Here is a 17,502-nt window from a genome sequence, read left to right on the forward strand (position 1 = left end):
AAAATTCTGTGCCTCAGCTTCCCCGTTAGTAATACTTGCCTCTCTCATAAGGGCTGTTGTGAAATTCAATTAATGGATGTTTATAAGGTGTTTAGAGATTCCTGGATGGAAGATGCTATAAGAAGGATAAGAATTATTATTAAGATCCAAATGGTGCCTGAATTGCTGCTTACTTTCTCACAGAAGTGAAGGATGACTCTAATAAAACTGAATTTACCTGAGAGCTCCAGAACCAGATTTTCCCCCAGGGGCTCTAACTGTAATACAGACAATGTTTCATTTTCATTATAAGAAAAGGAGGACTTGTGGCACCTTAGAGACTAACCAATTTATCTGAGCATAAGCTTTCGTGAGCTACAGCTCACTTCATCGGATGCATACTGTGGAAAATACAGATGTTCTTATACATACAAACCATGAAAAAATGGGTGTTTACCACTACAAAAGGTTTTCTCTCCCCCCACCCCACTCTCCTGCTGGTAATAGCTTATCTAAAGTGATCACTCTCCTTACAATGTGTATGATAATCAAAAAGGGGGAAGGGGGAGAAAACCTGGATTTGTGCTGGAAATGGCCCACCTTGATTATCATACACATTGTAAGGAGAAAGAAAGGGAGTACTTGTGGCACCTTGGAGACTAGCCAGTTTATTTGGGCGTGAGTTTTCGTGGGCTACAGCTCACTTCATCGGATCCACAGTATGCATCCGATGAGGTGAGCTGTGGCTCACGAGGGCTTGTGCTCGGGTGAATTGGTTGGTCTCTAGGCCACAAGTTGGCCACAAGTACTCCTTTTCTTTTTGCGAATACAGACTAACATGGCTGTTACTCTGAAACCTGTCATTGTAAGGAGAGTGATCACTTTAGATAAGCTATTACCAACAGGAGAGTGGGTTTGTGGGGGCGGGGGAGGGGAGAAAACCTGGATTTGTGCTGGAAATGGCCCAACTTGATTATCATACACATTGTAAGGAGAGTGATCACTTTAGATAAGCTGTTACCAGCAGGAGAGTGGGGTGGGGGGAGAGAAAACCTTTTGTAGTGGTAAACACCCATTTTTTCATGCTTTGTATGTATAAGAACATCTTCTGTATTTTCCACAGTATGCATCCGATGAAGTGAGCTGTAGCTCATGAAAGCTTATGCTCAAATAAATTGATTAGTCTCTAAGGTGCCACAAGTCCTCCTTTTCTTTTTGCGACTACAGACTAACACGGCTGCTACTCTGAAACCTGTCATTTTCATTATGAAGCAGTATTGATTTATTTTTTAAATCAGGTCCATCAGTTAACATTGAGACAGCAGCGCAACTTGTACGCAGGGAGCTTGTTGTAGTGAGCAGCCAATCTCAGCACTAAAGAGCTGAACAATTTCCAGCCAAAATGAACAGCTTAAACCATTTGTTTGAAGTCTTTGACAAATCATCTGCTCTGGGATTTTTTTACCAGGAAACTGTGTTCTCATTGGCCCAGATCTATATTGATTTACACTACTTTAGGATCAGACCTATTATCTTTATACTGGAGTAACAGTGAATGCACTATTTGGCTGTCTCTGAAACTCCCTAAAGTGGTTGTTGCACTCAGGATCTTGGATATGTAGAAGGAATGTGATCAGGTTACAGCTCTACTCACTCTACTGAGGGTAAAGATCAATCAAAAAGGTTTCTCAAAGCCAAGTGCCGTGGTATGGTCCAGAGAAAAGACCAACTGGTTTATGGCTAGTTAAGCAATGTCTTCAGCTGCTGAGATAAGAGAACAAGTGTCTCATTACAGCATTTGTCTCTACCGTAGCTGAAGATGATCTGTTAATATTGGATTCCTGTCTGCTGGACCAGGTGAACCACATCAGTTTGCAGCGTAGGACTGAAATGTTAACTGCTTCATATCAGCCTGGAAAACCAGCCTCAGTTCATACCAGTATACAGCAAGCAGTCGGATCTGTTAGGGAGAAAATCATTATTTATTCATACCAACGTGAGCAGAGGTGCTGGCCTGAAAGTGTGCTCTGACTTACTGGGTAGGGGAATGCATGTTCAGGACAAGCTCAAGATGCCCTGAACAGCTTTTATAAAGTGTGCAGTCACAAGCTGAAGTAACTTCCTACCAGTGCTGCCTACAAGAAAAATGGAGTGAATGTTGAGGCTCCTGCTGATTCCCTGGCTAGACACCTCACATATGTCTCTGGGGGGACTGGGAGAGTGCTGGTAAGGACTTCCTATAACAGGTTTAGATAAGAACTAGTATTTGTTTTTGTTAAGTTTATTTTGATGAGTGTTGATTTGTATGTTCTGTACATCTTTCTTTACAATATGTTCATGCATCTCTGCTGTCTTGTTGTTATGTATGTTTAGTTCATAGTTTTTAATACTTAGAACCAAGAAAAGCTAGTATTGTTAATTTCCCTCACCTTGTGGCTGACATTTCTGGTGATAATGAATAGTAGGCTTAACATGATTGCCTTTAATTCCAACCACTATTACTTGTGTTCACAGGGATCCAGGAGACAACCTAATCCTGAGCACTTTGTACTGATGAAATAAAGGGTTAATATGGTGCGAGTGTAAACTATGCAATTTAATTTTACTGTGTATAAATATCATCAACTCCCTTGTTGTGATCTGTCTGTGGGTCTTCAGAAGCCAACAGTGGCACAAATGTATGCTGCTTGTGCTATTGTCCTCACTATATGATAATCAGGAGCTTATCTGAAGGTTGTTCATGCTAATAAACCCTTTGTTTTCAGGGCAGTTGGGACAGGATGTTTAGCTTTTTCTCTTGAGCTTTCTCTTTATTTCTCCATACTGTGAGGAGACAACTCCAGTGTTTCCTGTCATTGCAGCAGCCTACAGCCCTGGCACTGCAGCAATTTTTTGTGCTGGAAATGCAAATCACACCAATTTGCTGAAGTTTTGCTGCAAGCAAAATGATACGCAAGAGAACTGTTATCCAGGGTCATTTTCTGTTCCAAAAAACTCCCCCTCTGCAGTCTGTTTAATCCCTAAGGATTCCAATGCATGCAATAGTCACTCTTTTAAAGGACAAAAGTCCCTTGGTCATTCTTCAGATGACCTTCCTATAAAACACAGCATGGAGCTACAAAGTAATTAACTAAACTACAGGTTTCAGAGTGGTAGCCGTGTTAGTCTGCATCAGCAAAAACAACGAGGAGTCCTTGGGGCACCTTATAGACTAACAAATTTATTTGGGCATAAGCTTTTGTGGGCTAGAACCCACTTCATCAGATTCATGAAGTGGAAAATACAGGAGCAGGTAAATACATGAAAGGAGGGGGGTGCCTTACCAAAGTGTGAGGTCAGTCTAACGAGATAAATCAATTAACAGCAGGATACCAAGGGAGGAAAAATAACTTTTGAAGTGGTATTGAGAGTGGCCCACTACAGACAGTTGACAAGAAGGTGTAAGTAACAGTAGGGAGAAAGTATTGGGGAAATTAGGTTGGTCTTCAGCATGGTTACCACCTACATCACGAGTGGTTGTTTTGGTATTCATTACTTTAAGTAAACAGGTATCTTATGTTTTGCTTTCAGCTAATCAGATGATACAGTAGATGGCTGTTGGCTCATATTATTTGTCTCCAATTTGTTTGCACTATATAGTCACATGAGTCAGCAATCCCAATCGGTTTTAGAGTTTTATTATGGTCTCTATTAAAACTGGAGATGGCCCAAGCTAAATGCTCCCGTACTTTACAGAATTTCGGACCTGAATCCAAAGTTTGCAGCTTCGTCCCCTTTCTAATTAGAATTAGCAAGTCACTTTTGTTTCATTCATGAGAGATCTCGAATTCTCTTATTTCCAAAGCTGGTTTGCTGGGAAATTATTTGAAATCTGGTGTTTCTTTATGTTGTATGGATAAATAGTTCTTGATTCTTTTCATAAGACCAGAAATCACTGGGAGTTGTTTTCACTGACTACAGTCAAGTCCATATGGAACTATATTTTATTGTTCCTTACACAGCACCATATGTACCAAATATATTTCACAATAATGTGAGACCTGGGACTAACAGCTCTCCTGTTTGCTCCATTGAGATTTCTTTGAAGAACTAGCTCCACCTCGAAATGGGTTTGCAGAGCTCTCCCTGTGTTTGAAATAATGTCGCAAACTCTTCAGGATGGAAAAACTATACATGGCCCACACTAGAACTGAGGACAGATTTCTTTGATTGTAGGCTCCCCTCTAGGTCATTTTATTACTTAATATAAGTAATTAGAGGGGGTGTTCTTCTGACTAGTAGTTCAGCACCAAATTATCCATTGTTGTAAATAAGCAACACACAACTGAAGTGAACAGAGTTCCTCCCATTTACATCAGCAGGGAATTTGGCCCGCAATATTTAGAAATGGTTCTCACTTCTTTTTCTCATCAGTATGGCTTTTACATATGTAACAGGAGGTTGTGTAGGGGAGAAGATGGGGGGAGTAGTTTAAATATCTTTGCATTAATTGGTATTATGCTGTTATTACCATAGACACTGACTCCATGAGTGCTCCAGGGCTGGAGCACCCATGGGAAAAAAACAGTGGGTATTCAGCACCCACTGGCAGCCCCGCCAGCAGCCCCATGGATCAGCTCCTTCCCCTCCCCCCAGGGCCTCCCACCTGCCGATCAGCTCCTCCCAGCTCCTCCCACCCACCGCAATCAGCTGTTCAGCGGCATGCAGGAGGCACTGGGGGAAAGAGGGAGGAGCAAGGGCAGGAAGAGGCAAGGGGAGAGGATGGGAAGAGGTGTGGTGGGGGCAGGAAGGGGCTTGAGGGAAGGGGAGGAGCAGGGGTGGGGCCTGGGCCAGAGCGGGGATCCAGCACCCCCAGGAAAATCCCAAAGTCGGTGCCTCTGGTTACTACTATTAGAGAGGCAGTGAATACGACCCTGGGTTGGTGCTCAGGAGACCTGGATTGACCAATGACAATGGGCAAGTCACTTCACCTTTCTGCTTGTTTCCCCACCTGCTTTCAATGTCTTCTCTGTTTAGATTGTAAGTCAAATTTTGACTAAGGCTCCTAAGTGTGTAAGTTCTACAAGGAAAGAACTATCTCTCACCATGTTTGTATAGTGCCTGGCACAATGGACCCTGATACCAGTTGTGTCCTCTATCTATTACTATAATACTAATAAATAAATAATACTCATTTGCAATACTTGAACATAATGGCTTGTGAACCATGTACACTTATGAGTCCTGTAGTTTAGTGAACTTGATCCCAGGTACAATTTATTATGTGTTTACTTGTAGTACTTATTATTTAACATTTTATATTGTGATTGCACCCAGAGCCTACTCAGATCAGGGCCTAATTGTGCTGAGTGCTGTACAAACATATCATCAACAACAGTTTCTACACCAAAGAGCTTGTGTTTACTATCTTTTTATTAGATTTCACAAAGGCAAGTTATATATTTTGAAATATAAATATTTATTTGACTTGGAATCACGTTTTACTTTGTTTTACGGATGAAAGAATAAAAATCCTGGACTAAATTCTCCCCTGGTGTAAAATTCTATCGATTTCCATAGGCTTTAATTCCACAGCTGAATTAATATGACCTATATTTCATGGCCTATATTTTTCTTACAAAAATGTGTTGGGAATCTGAGCCCTGCAGTCTTTTATTCTTTAAGAACCTTTTCACACCTGCATGAAAGGAAGCTAATCATTTTCTGAAGGGAAACTGCAGTCTCATTTTGTTTCTTGCATTACCATAATGAAATCATAGAATCATAGAATATCAGGGTTGGAAGGGACCTCAGGAGGTCATCTAGTCCAACCCCCTGCTCAAAGCAGGACCAATCCCCAATTAAATCATCCCAGCCAGGGCTTTGTCAAGCCTGACCTTAAAACTTCTAAGGAAGGAGATTCTACCACCTCCCTAGGTAACGCATTTCAGCTCATCAATAGGTTTGCTATGCAGCAGATGTCTGATAATAATTACTGTTGTCATAGGGTGTTTTGTGTTTACCCAGATTGTCTAGTCAGCCTCTCACAGAGTTAACTGATTCACATCACGATATAACTGCACAGCAACAGCAAATCTGGGACAGAATGACCACTGACGTTTCTTAGCACTATCCTGTGAGCATTTGTCTGGGAATTGGTCCAGTATGCATCTAGATTAGCTCTTAAAGAAGACTACTTACTAAAATAATCTGTTCACTACTCAAACAGATGCACAATGATACTGAGTAAACACGTAGTATCATACAAAGAAACCACTTAGATCATTGTATGCTATTCAAGTTCTTATATAACACTTTGCTTTAGATGACAGCGACATTTCAGATAACCTTTTCTGAAAGTTCTTGTTTAAATTGAATACTGCTGTCACGATATTGCTATACAATAAATCTGGTTTTCTTTTTATAATTTCCTTCTTCCCCTTTACTCCAGGACATAGAAATTCCTTTTCTTACCACAACAGTATTGCCTCCAGGATAAACTGCAAACCCAGTAGTGAATTTGTTGTAAGGCTATCTCTTGACCTCGTGATCTACAATGATGAGCTTTTCAACCTTATATAATTCAACTGGATCTGATATTTGGGAGTGCTATAAACCAGTTAAGACTTAAGAGTCCATTCTCACTTGCCCAGGAAGCAGTTCATTCATTCAACCTAATCATAATTGCAATCTTTCCTGTTGTAACATTTCAGAAAGGAAGTCGGTTTCAAACATGACTTTGCTATAAAAGGGTTCCTATGACAATAGCTTGTAAGGCCACATTTCTGAACATGAGAGTGATCATTATTTTCAAGGTTGGAATATTTTTTTCTTTCATTTTATTCTCTTTTAGAATAAAACATTCTGTGTCTCTTTCAAAGGTTCCTGTTTATGACACACCTAGATCATGGTGGTATTCTCCAGAGCTCTGGAATCAACAATCTGATTATCACTCACATTTAAAACAGCCTCTTTCAAACTGAAAATGTTCACTGGTTTTTTTTCTGATGTGTCAGTTCCCCTTGGCATACGGATGCTAGCTTAGCCCCCTCAATCTTCCAGTCTTCTCATGTGGGCATGTTTCTTTCTGTGTGGGGATCTAATGCTATGTAGATTAGCCAAGTAGAATTGCAATTTTGAGATAAACATCTAAAAAATGGAACCCATGGGCTGCATCTCACAAACCTTTACTCACATGAGCAGTCCTGTGGATTCATTTGGGGTTAGTAGATGGAGTAAAGCTTTTCACCGTCTGCAAGCCTTGACTAATTATTTCCTCCTTCAACAGCAAAACTCCCTCTCCCTGGGTATTAAGATCTCTGGGGCTGTGCCCACTCTCTTCGGTTAATTACCTTTATCAATTTGATTTTTCCCTTAATGTTTGTTCAGTGCTGGCAAAAAGTGCCAGATTGACAGCCCTGGCTGCATCTCAGGTGACACGCATTTGACAGTCCTACCACAGAATGCTGCGACTTGTTTGAGATGCCATGCATCTGGCCGAGCTGCTGGAAGGCTGTAGGCATTTGCCTGCAATTGCACCTTTTGGACACTAGGGCCTGCAGTGGCATCCGCTGAGCAGGCAGCCACATGCCACCAGGAAGTTGCAGTAGTGAGGTCGAAGCAGTGGCAGAAGGTGAAGGACCTGATATGGGCCCTGGGCTCCCTGTTTCTGCAGGCTGCTGCTCCAGCCACTTACGAGTTATACCACCCTCACTCATCCCCAGGCTCCCGCAGCACGCTTCAGAAGCCCCCATGAGCCTCAGCACCCTCTATTCCCCAGTGACACAACAGGCAGGCAGAGTTGTAGAAAGCAGCTCTATTAATCCTAGAGTGGTCAGTGTTACTCGATGAGGTTCTGTTGTTCACCTAGCAGCAACCCAGCCCTGGCTTACTTGTGGCACCTTAGAGACTAACCAATTTATTTGAGCATGAGCTTTCGTGAGCTACAGCTCACTTCATCGGATGCATACCGTGGAAATTGCAGTTTCCACAGTATGCATCCGATGAAGTGAGCTGTAGCTCACGAAAGCTCATGCTCAAATAAATTGGTTAGTCTCTAAGGTGCCACAAGTCCTCCTTTTCTTTTTGCGAATACAGACTAACACGGCTGTTACTCTGAAACCAGCCCTGGCTTGTATTCCTGGTCCCTTGCCAATCCCAGTCCCTCTTGAAATGTGACTGTCCTCCAGTTCCACTCACCATCCTACTCTGGGGACTAAAGTCCTCCTTTTATGCACAGAACAGTAGTCCTCTGGCAATCACTGGTCCCAGGGCCGTGCTGGTATAAGGGATGACATGTATAAATAAAAATGCTTTGACTAATTTACACCATTTAAATTAAGGTTACTGTCATTTTAAATACAACCACCCGTGTTGATTTTATGGCCATTCAAAATTTAAGAGAAAGCTTCAGAAATACTAAGCTCAGCAAGGGAAAAATATTTTTTACCTCCCCAAGGGGGTTGAACAAGGCTCACTACAAAACAATAGGAGTACTTGTGGCACCTTAGAGACTAACCAATTTATTTGAGCATAAGCTTTCGTGAGCATAGTGGGTCAACAACTATTTTAGAAAGTATGATGAAGCCCTTGGCTTTCTAAAGTCTGATGTATAGGCCTGGGCATTAGCTAGCATTTGGTTGGAGATGGAAGGGTGCTGTTCTATATTGTGGTTTCTTCCAGATGTGCTGGGTAGTTTCTGAAGAGCATGTTCCCATCTGTTTACAGTGCACTATCAGAAAATCATTCACCGGGACATCAAGCCTTCCAACCTGCTCTTGGGAGATGATGGGCATGTCAAAATAGCTGATTTTGGAGTCAGTAATCAGTTTGAAGGGAATGACGCCCAGCTTTCCAGTACTGCCGGTACACCAGCCTTCATGGCTCCAGAGGCGATTTCAGATTCTGGCAAAAGCTTTAGTGGAAAGGTAGGTCTTCAATCACCACTAATTAGTCTGAGTTTTAAGACCTGGGGAACATGAAAAGAAGGGTGGTATCCAAACCATCCTCATCGGTGTGTCTCTGTTCACAGGCCAGGTAAAATAAAGAAGAATTTTTCTTTTATTATTGAGTCAAATCCTGAGGTCCTAACTGTTTTACTCAAGAAAAAAACTCCCGTAGACTCCAATGGGAGTTTTGCCTGAGTGAGACTTCAGGTTTTGATCCATTATTGTTTGTGTAGGTCAGATTTCTGCCAGGCTTCTTCATGTTAAGTAGTGTCTTCCTCCACAAGTAGTCTGATTGAAATGAATGGGATTGTTTGTACAGTGAGAAACTACTGGATGTGATTAAGGCTGGCAGAATCTGGCCAATAGCGGTAAAAGTGTGCTAGGTGGTTTGCAGACTTCTTTGTGTGCATATAGCAATGTATCTATCTAATTACATTGTTCGGTATCTATAAAATTGGGTTCCTAATGAAAAAGAGTTTATTTTTATGTTTGAGAAAATAGCTGGCTGATCTAAAATGTATCTAGCTGATGGATCTAATTTACTAAGTGCAATTGCTTTCTTTCAGGCACTTGATGTATGGGCCATGGGAATTACTTTGTATTGCTTTGTATATGGGAAGGTAAGATGACTGTAGAACAATTGAATTTTATATAGGAGCTGTGGCTTGGTTATCATTAGACTGATTCTCCCACAAATAGGTGAAAAATAATAAACAAAAGCTTGAATCTGAAAGCTTTCATTCTCCCAAATAGTCCTAATGAAGTCAGTGGGTGAATAAGGGTGGCATCCATGTGTAAAAATTCACAGGTCTGCGCCATAGCTTACATCAGTGCCCAGATTGGCACCAGTGGCAAAAATATTGACTCCCCTCCCCCCACCCAAATATTTCCTGGATTTAGAAAACAAATCACGCAGAACATGTGGAGAGAAGCACGAGTTTGATACAAAAGCTGCTCTAAAGTGCTTTAAATGATCCAGATAGTGTGCCGTCGGTCAGCTGATAAACACGGCAGACCTGTACAGGTTATGGTAATTTGCTGCATGAGCAAAAAATTTTTATGGTTTTGTAGGATCCTCCCAAGGTCATGCAGGGCCCCACAAATCACACTGCACAGTTCCAAGGCTTTGTAGCTGATGTGGCTATAATTGACTGGGGTAAAACGTAAAGGAACAAGTAGTTTTGTTACAGTTGTGATTGGTTTAACTAATTCAGGGTATTTTATTAGTTATGATAACTGTGCACTGGGCTATTTCTAAAATAAATTATTTGCACCAAATCCTGAAGATAGTTGAAGTTGACTGTGCATCTCTCAGGATTTTGCCCCCTGGTGATATCATTTCCCCATGTGTTATGGCATGGAGAAGACTGGAAGAGGTAAGGTAAATAAAACCAATTAACTGTTCTGTTCCAAGAAACCCCCATAAAGTTTCAGTTGGCCTTGCAGTAAATACTGTGCACTCATTTCCCTTCATTTTATAACTCACCTTGGCTAGGCGGTTCAGGGGACAAGGCCAGAAAACCATCCCCTATCCCACCAGAAGCAGGTGCTCACACTACTGTCTTTGGACCAGCTGTTAGAAGCACTGCTGAATGCTCTGCCCCCTTGAGGTTTTCTGCAAGCAGAGTGGCTCAAGTAAAGGCTAGTCAGTCACAACAGCTCCGCTCCTACCCACCTGCCCATGGTGCTCAGATAGGAAGAACCAGAATTTAGGCATATATCAATCAACTGGAAAAAGTTACATTAGAAACAAATGTGCACTGAGCTCATGTATCTGAATTTAGCACAGAAAATTTAAAAAGGGATTGAAGAAGACTATTTTAGGCATCATGTAGGTGGTTAGTGCCCAAGATCTGTAAAGCTGTTCTGTGAAGCATTTTTAAGATCCTAGATCGTGAACAGTCTCCCAAGTAAATGTCATCCTTAAAACTTAATATATTTGAAAGCTGGGTCCTACTACCTGTGAAGACTTGAAGCTCAAGATTCCGTTTCACCTGCAAAAGTCAATGACTTTGCAAACAGACAATACAGTCAGGGAGAGTGTGATATGACCAGCTGTCATAGGAGGCCCCAGAACTATGAACTGACATCACAGCAGGCAACTAAAGAAGGAAGCAATTTTCCATGTATCATATAAAAATATACCCATATATTCTATTGAGTGGAGGCTCCATACAATGTCCTCCTGACCAAAAATCCCCATGGTAGCCCTGCATGGCACTGGCTGACAGAGCAACACCACATGGGGACTAGACCCCTGTGTGTGTGCTATGAATGAGGGTTTCCCAGCGGCTCCAGATAAACTGGTGTATAGGAGAGCATTGAGGGGAGAGGGAACCATTGGATCTGTGCTTACACAAATCCAGTAACTGTTGTCTAGACGTCTAAAGCAGCAGCAGGCACATTCCATAGACTGGAATAGGGGCTATGTGGTAACTCGCAGCGTTGATGCAAGTTGCATGAGTGCAGGGTGGATTAGATTCCATCCCCTGGCCTTGGGTAATTTTCTTGCTTCATCTTTGTTCTCAGACAGGTGAATCTCCACTATTCATTTTGGAGATGAATTTCTTAATTACCCTTGTATGGTAAACAATAATACCTAGCACTTATACAAAGTTTTTCATCAGTAGGTCTTAAAGTGCTTTACAAAGAAGGCCAGTATTGTTACCCCCATTTTACAGATGGGTAAACTGAAACACAGAGAGACAAAGTGACTTGCCCATGGTCACCCAGCAGGTCAGTGGCAGAGTCCGGAATAGAACCCAGATCTCTTGAGTCTCACTCTAGTGCTGCATTCGCTGGGCAACCCTGCTCTTTTAAAATCTCTGCATTTAACTTTTTAAGTAAGGCATAACTCTGCTTGTGAGAGGTGGGGAGATTTTACTAACATACCCTGCATGTATCTTCTGGGTCAAATTCAGAAGAAACATGTAACAAAAGTATATCTGAATGGCAACTGCTAAACACTTGAGATGCCTAACAGCTGGAAAATCATTGATTTGTTTTGTAGTGCCCTTTTATAGATGAATACATTCTGGCTCTCCATAACAAGATCAAGAACAAGGTGGTGGAGTTCCCAGAAGAGTAAGTAACCTTTACTGCACTATTGTAAAATAAAGTGCAGTCTGCAATGTTATTAATTGTGCAACATACATGATAACAGGTGGCTATCGTGCTGACTCTGTGTGGAGTTTTATGTGTGTATTTGTTTGTTCTGAGGTTTCCTATCTGTCTATCCTATGGCCCCCATTATTGTAGTATCTTATTGCGTATTTAATATAAATCTGTATTTGTATACATCTTTAATGTATTTATCTTCACAACACCCTTGTGAGGTAGGGAAGTGCTGTTGTCCCTATTTTATAGATGGGAAACCGAGGCCTGAGACTAGGTGTCTTGCCCAAGGTCACACGGGAAGTCTGTGGCAAAGCAGGGACTTGAATCCTGGGTTTCCAAAATCTAGCACTGTAACCACTGAACTATCTTTCCTCTCCAGCTGAGCTAGCCTCCCTCTGGAGGCTTTGGGGATGTTGTTTAAATTGTGTTGTCTCTGTTCTTTTTTTATTTTGCTTCTTCTACATGCTATTGTTTGTAAAAGTGAGAAGTTCCATCGGCCAAATTCTAGCCATAAATGAGCATATGCAGTTTTCACTGAAGTCAGCTGGAGCTGGGTGCAACATATGTGAAGATATAATTTTGGCCCTAAATGACTAACCAAGGTTTTCCAATGCTAGACCAAAACAAGATACTTAACTAAGGGTTGGTAGTGCCCGAGGTATCAGCATGGGGGGGGGAATTATTTATTTACTTGTTTGGGTTTTTACAAAGTCTAACAAAAGAATACCCCTCCAACGCTCATAGCACCCTTAATCTTAAAAAATGTACTATAAAACAAACAGACACATCAGTTACCCAAGATCAGCTCAGATAACCTAATGACAACATACATATATATAAAAAACAGAATCAAACCAACCCCAATACACTCCCCAGAGCACCAGCCCTGTCCAACACCCATCTCACAGACAAGAGAAGAAAGGTGGGCCTTGCAGCATGTCCTGAATGCAGAAAAACTCGGGCTGTTGTGAACCTTAGGAGGAAGCATATTCCAAAGGTTTGGAGTGAATGGAGAATGCTCTGGAATCTGCCCTCTCGGTTATAGACAAGGGGCTTCAGCTCAGGTGCCTCCACTAACCAGAGTGTGGCACTGTGTGCAATGTTCACAAATTTTGCTGAAGAAAGATATTTATTCTTGAAGCCAAATCCAGCAGTTCACTACCCTCATCACTTATGATAAGCTAATAGTGTTACCGTGAAGTGAGTGGTTTTAGTGAATAGCTGTAATACAGTGATGGAGGCTACCAGTACATGTGGCCATAATTTCCATAAGGATTGTGTATAGAGAAGGAAACTCTAAAAGAAATGGAGGGATAATCAGAAGGAAGCTGCTAGAAACCCATATGGCTACAATCTATCTCTGAAACCTGCTGTTGTAACAGAATTCTTCATCTCGATCCTTGTATTCTAGTGGAGCGCTGCAGGGTTAAGATATTCTACTAACTCCGCCTGCTAAAAAGGCAGGATAAATAGAGATACACAAGAGATGAAGCAGGCTCACCAATTGATTAGAAACTGCAGTCTGCCTCTTTGGCAGTGCCAAGAAAGTATCACAAGCCCTGGCATCCCTAATGGTTTTCATAGTCCCTTTTTTATCACCGCTTAAGATCTAGGACTCTGTGACCAATGAAGCTAACACTTAATGCAACTAAATAGTAGTAAGGGAAAATAAATTGACTTAAGACTATATTAAAGAAGTCAGTAATTCAAGAGGCTGGAAGAACAAAGAAACCCATGGAAGCCAAATCCAGCAGGATAATAGCATCAGTCTAGAGGAATGTTTTCCGAGATGGGAATTTCACCCTGCAATAGTGGGTGGGCAACAAATGTTCTGTCATGCCCAATAGTACAGTGAAATAGTGACATCTACAGCTGTCCTGTTGTTTGCATCCTGTAGTAATAATGAGAGTAGTTTCATGCTGTTTGTAACTATGGGGTTGGGTTTTTTCCCTCATTGATGCCCATCCAAAAATTTGCTTTACAAATGAGAGTCAGTTTAAAACTTAATAGTTAATAATATATGAGGGGGCTATCGTGGGAGCTCCTGTGAGAGTCATGTTGGTACCAGTGAGTGCAGGATGTTTGGGTATTTTGTTTCTATGGGAAGGGCAGAGGCAGCATGACCCAGAAGGCTCACAAGGATGAGTCCCAGGGGATACATGTGAAGGCTCTGTTCTCTTGACCCACAGAAATCAGTTGTTCTATTCCTGTCAGCTTGAACTAGCTGGCTGAAAAGTCTGTCTGCAGATTTATTAGACTCCTGGCTTCTATCAGTAACCCCATTATGATGTCATAAAATCAGCCAAAGCAATATTATTGTACTAGGGCATGTGTGCCAGTGATGTTTCCAGAGACAGACATGAGAAGATCCAAATGGAACATCAAATCTCAACTTCCTAGAATAAAATAAAATATCAAAACCTCTGATTCTCCCTTAGTTGAAGCAGTGCCTATCTAAGCTGCTGAGAATCTGCCGAGGGACGGAAAGTATTTATTCCCCCTTTGCGTGTACTGCAGTGTTGGAATTGAAATGATTGCCAGTTTTACCTAAGATAAATATTATTTTTATTATTATATATTATTTGTATTACTGTAGTTCCTAGTTTTGGACCAGAACCCCATTGTGCTAGGTGCTGTACAAACAGAACAAAACAATAAATGATTACTCCACTATCGGCTCTGTTGTCTTCTGCGTCTCTATATTTACTGTAGAAAATATCTTTATTACTGCAAATTGTATCAAGTTACTTATGAACCATGTTGTGAACCTCTTGTGCTCACTGGTAGTTCTTCACACAAGTACTCTGATTTGAGTCAATGGGATTACTTGTGTTAGTAACCACTCACCAGTGTAAGTTTTCCAGGGTCTGATCCTGAACCAACTCCCCACCCCCATCCCCTAAGAATCAGAATAGTAGCGCCCTCTACTAAAAGTCCTATGATAACAGAGGTGATAGAAGTCTGAGTGATATACTCTCATGACCCTGGCTTAGCTTGATGTGGGACACAGTAGAGCTGTACTACTGGATAATAATGTAACGCTACGTCCTTTGATACTTCCTGTGCGGAATATTAATTGGGAACGAGAATTGTGTTAGAGGATAACAGTTGGCCTTGCAAAGGATGAAATAAAGCTGTTGAAGGACTGGATGTATGGAAAGCTCTCTTCCTGAATATTCACCTACACTATGATGGGATTTTTTACTAGGTTGGTAACTAGGATGTAGCAAGGTTGATCCCACACATGCAACATGATAAACACATGATTCCTAACCATGTGGGTGTTCCTTATTGCAGCACTTCACTTGAATAGTGTTCTGCCTTAGTTCAAACATGAATGGGGGGGAATAACACTGTGTCTGTTACCTGTTTAACCAGTACTTCTGTCTCCCACAGGCTTGATTATTCACTGCCTTGCATCTTGCATAGTCGCATACACCTGTGCAAAGTGGGTGTAAAATGCTTTCATTCTGATATTGGTAGCATTTCACACTCACTTTACACAGGCTGTAAATGACTACACCACATGCAAGGCAGGAGAGAATCAGGCCCCACGTCTGTGCCGGAGGATATCTCAAAAGTGCAATGCACCATGTGAAAAACAACTTTAACTTTAACCCCCACCCTTGGCACCAGGATCTAAGGCTGTATGAAACAGCTGCCTGCATTTTCACAGAATGTACTGATGATGATGATAATGAATTCCCTCAACTATAAGAGTTACTGGGTAAAATTCTATGGCTTGTGCTATGCAGGAGTCAGACAGCATAATCATAGTGTTCTTTCTGGCCTTAATAATATTGATCTGTTGATCTCAGGGTTGTGCAGTGTGGCAGATGAATACAAGCCAACCAAATTAACACACAGTTGTAGTGGGAAAAATGCTGTTATGTGGTCCATGTTTTCTGTACCGCTGTCAAATGAGTCTGTCCGTCAGTCCCTGGTTCCACTTAACATGGCTCTGTCTGTCGTATAGACAGGGCTATAAAGCGTCTGTAAACATATCTGCCACTTCTCTGCATTTCACAGCTTCAGGCCTTCACTCTGGTTTTTGGATGATGATTTATTTATTTCTCCATTTGCTTTTGGATGAGGAACCCAAAGCTGCATTTTTTCCAACTCAGCCCAATATCCAGATACAGAATTTCTGACCTACTTGCATTAATTAATCCTTCATTTTAGTCAAAATCTAGAGATAAAATTACTTCAGTATTTAGAAATGTGCATGAGGACATTAAAACTCTAATGAAACATGCTCCTGGTAAAGTACCAGGGTCACACAGCCCAAATTGTAGCCAGATATTCATTATCCAGTGGCGTGAATCATTTTTGAGATGCTAAGGACCTTCTCCTCTGAGGAGCTGAGCATCCTCAAATTCCCACTTAAATCAGGAAGGGGCCAGATGAAGAGCTCAGCTCCCATTTAGGCACTCAAATAAGGTCCAGAGTATCAAAACTTCTTAGACTCCAAAGTGAGCTCCTTTGAGAATCTGCTTATTTGTCTTAAGTGCCTAATGGGGAGCTGAACTCATTTGAGAATCTTGCTCCAATTGTGGGTGCTGAGTCTTTCTGAAAATCTGGCCCTTAGGTTTGAGGGCATCAGCACATTACAGATAATCAGGCCCAAGGCATTGCAAATATGGACAGAACCCATTAAGGTAATTCATTCTGTGTTGCCATTGCTGCATGATTTTGGATGGATGTTTGTTTTAACAGAGCTGCAGCAAAAAATTGTTTACGTAGACAGTCGTGTCTCTGCTCTCTCAGGTCCCGGGCAATTTGCCCATCATATATTTGGGTTAGCAGTCAGTTTACGAGTGACTGTTCCCATCTGTCTCCACAGTAAGTTATTAACATTTAACGGGCTAACTGGGTTGCGTTAAGAAACCTTTTCTTCATGCAGCCATCTCCTTCAGGAATAACTCTTGCTGCATGATTTATTTTGACTTCTCATTGACCGATTCTCCCAGTCTAAAAAAAATCTTGCTGCTTATTAAGATGTTAAGAGATAGAAAAAGTTACTGTGTGTTGATTGCTGTCTAAACTAAATCCATTTATTTGATAAAGATGGTAACAGAGAGATGCATATTAAGCAAGAACTCACTGGACTGATTCCACCTCAGACCTCCCACAGAATTAGCACCCAGCTATATATAGGGGCATTTTACCATGGCTACAAAAGACACACATTTCTGTTTACAGAGGGTCCGTGGAAACTCAATCCCTGCTTTATGAACGATTAAAGAAAGAAATGTAACTTTCTGTGCTCCAATATTTCAGCTCCCCTTAGGCCAGAAACAGTGGGTAAATATTTTCTGTAGATATGCAGCTCTATTCATATAAATGAGGATCATGCATCTAAACTCCTGTGCATTGTGCTAGATATTTAAGAAAATGGATGTAGGTATAATTTCATCTTGGGTTATGTTACAATTGACACTAAATAAAAATTATTCAGGACTAACAGCAAATTGGTAAA

General features: G+C 41.4%; 1 protein-coding gene across 1 annotated transcript in view; it reads left to right on the forward strand.

The window, feature by feature from the left end:
- CAMKK1 (calcium/calmodulin dependent protein kinase kinase 1) overlaps positions 1–17,502 on the forward strand; it is a 116,545-nt gene that overhangs the window by 76,533 nt on the left and 22,510 nt on the right. Inside the window, exons 9-11 of the mRNA XM_077836549.1 lie at positions 8,686–8,885; positions 9,473–9,526; positions 11,917–11,990. Of these exons, the coding sequence (XP_077692675.1) occupies positions 8,686–8,885; positions 9,473–9,526; positions 11,917–11,990 (328 nt within the window). The remainder of the gene's footprint in view (positions 1–8,685; positions 8,886–9,472; positions 9,527–11,916; positions 11,991–17,502) is intronic.

This window comes from Eretmochelys imbricata, chromosome 17, assembly GCF_965152235.1.
Source record: "Eretmochelys imbricata isolate rEreImb1 chromosome 17, rEreImb1.hap1, whole genome shotgun sequence".
Classification (NCBI taxonomy): Eukaryota; Metazoa; Chordata; order Testudines; family Cheloniidae; genus Eretmochelys; species Eretmochelys imbricata.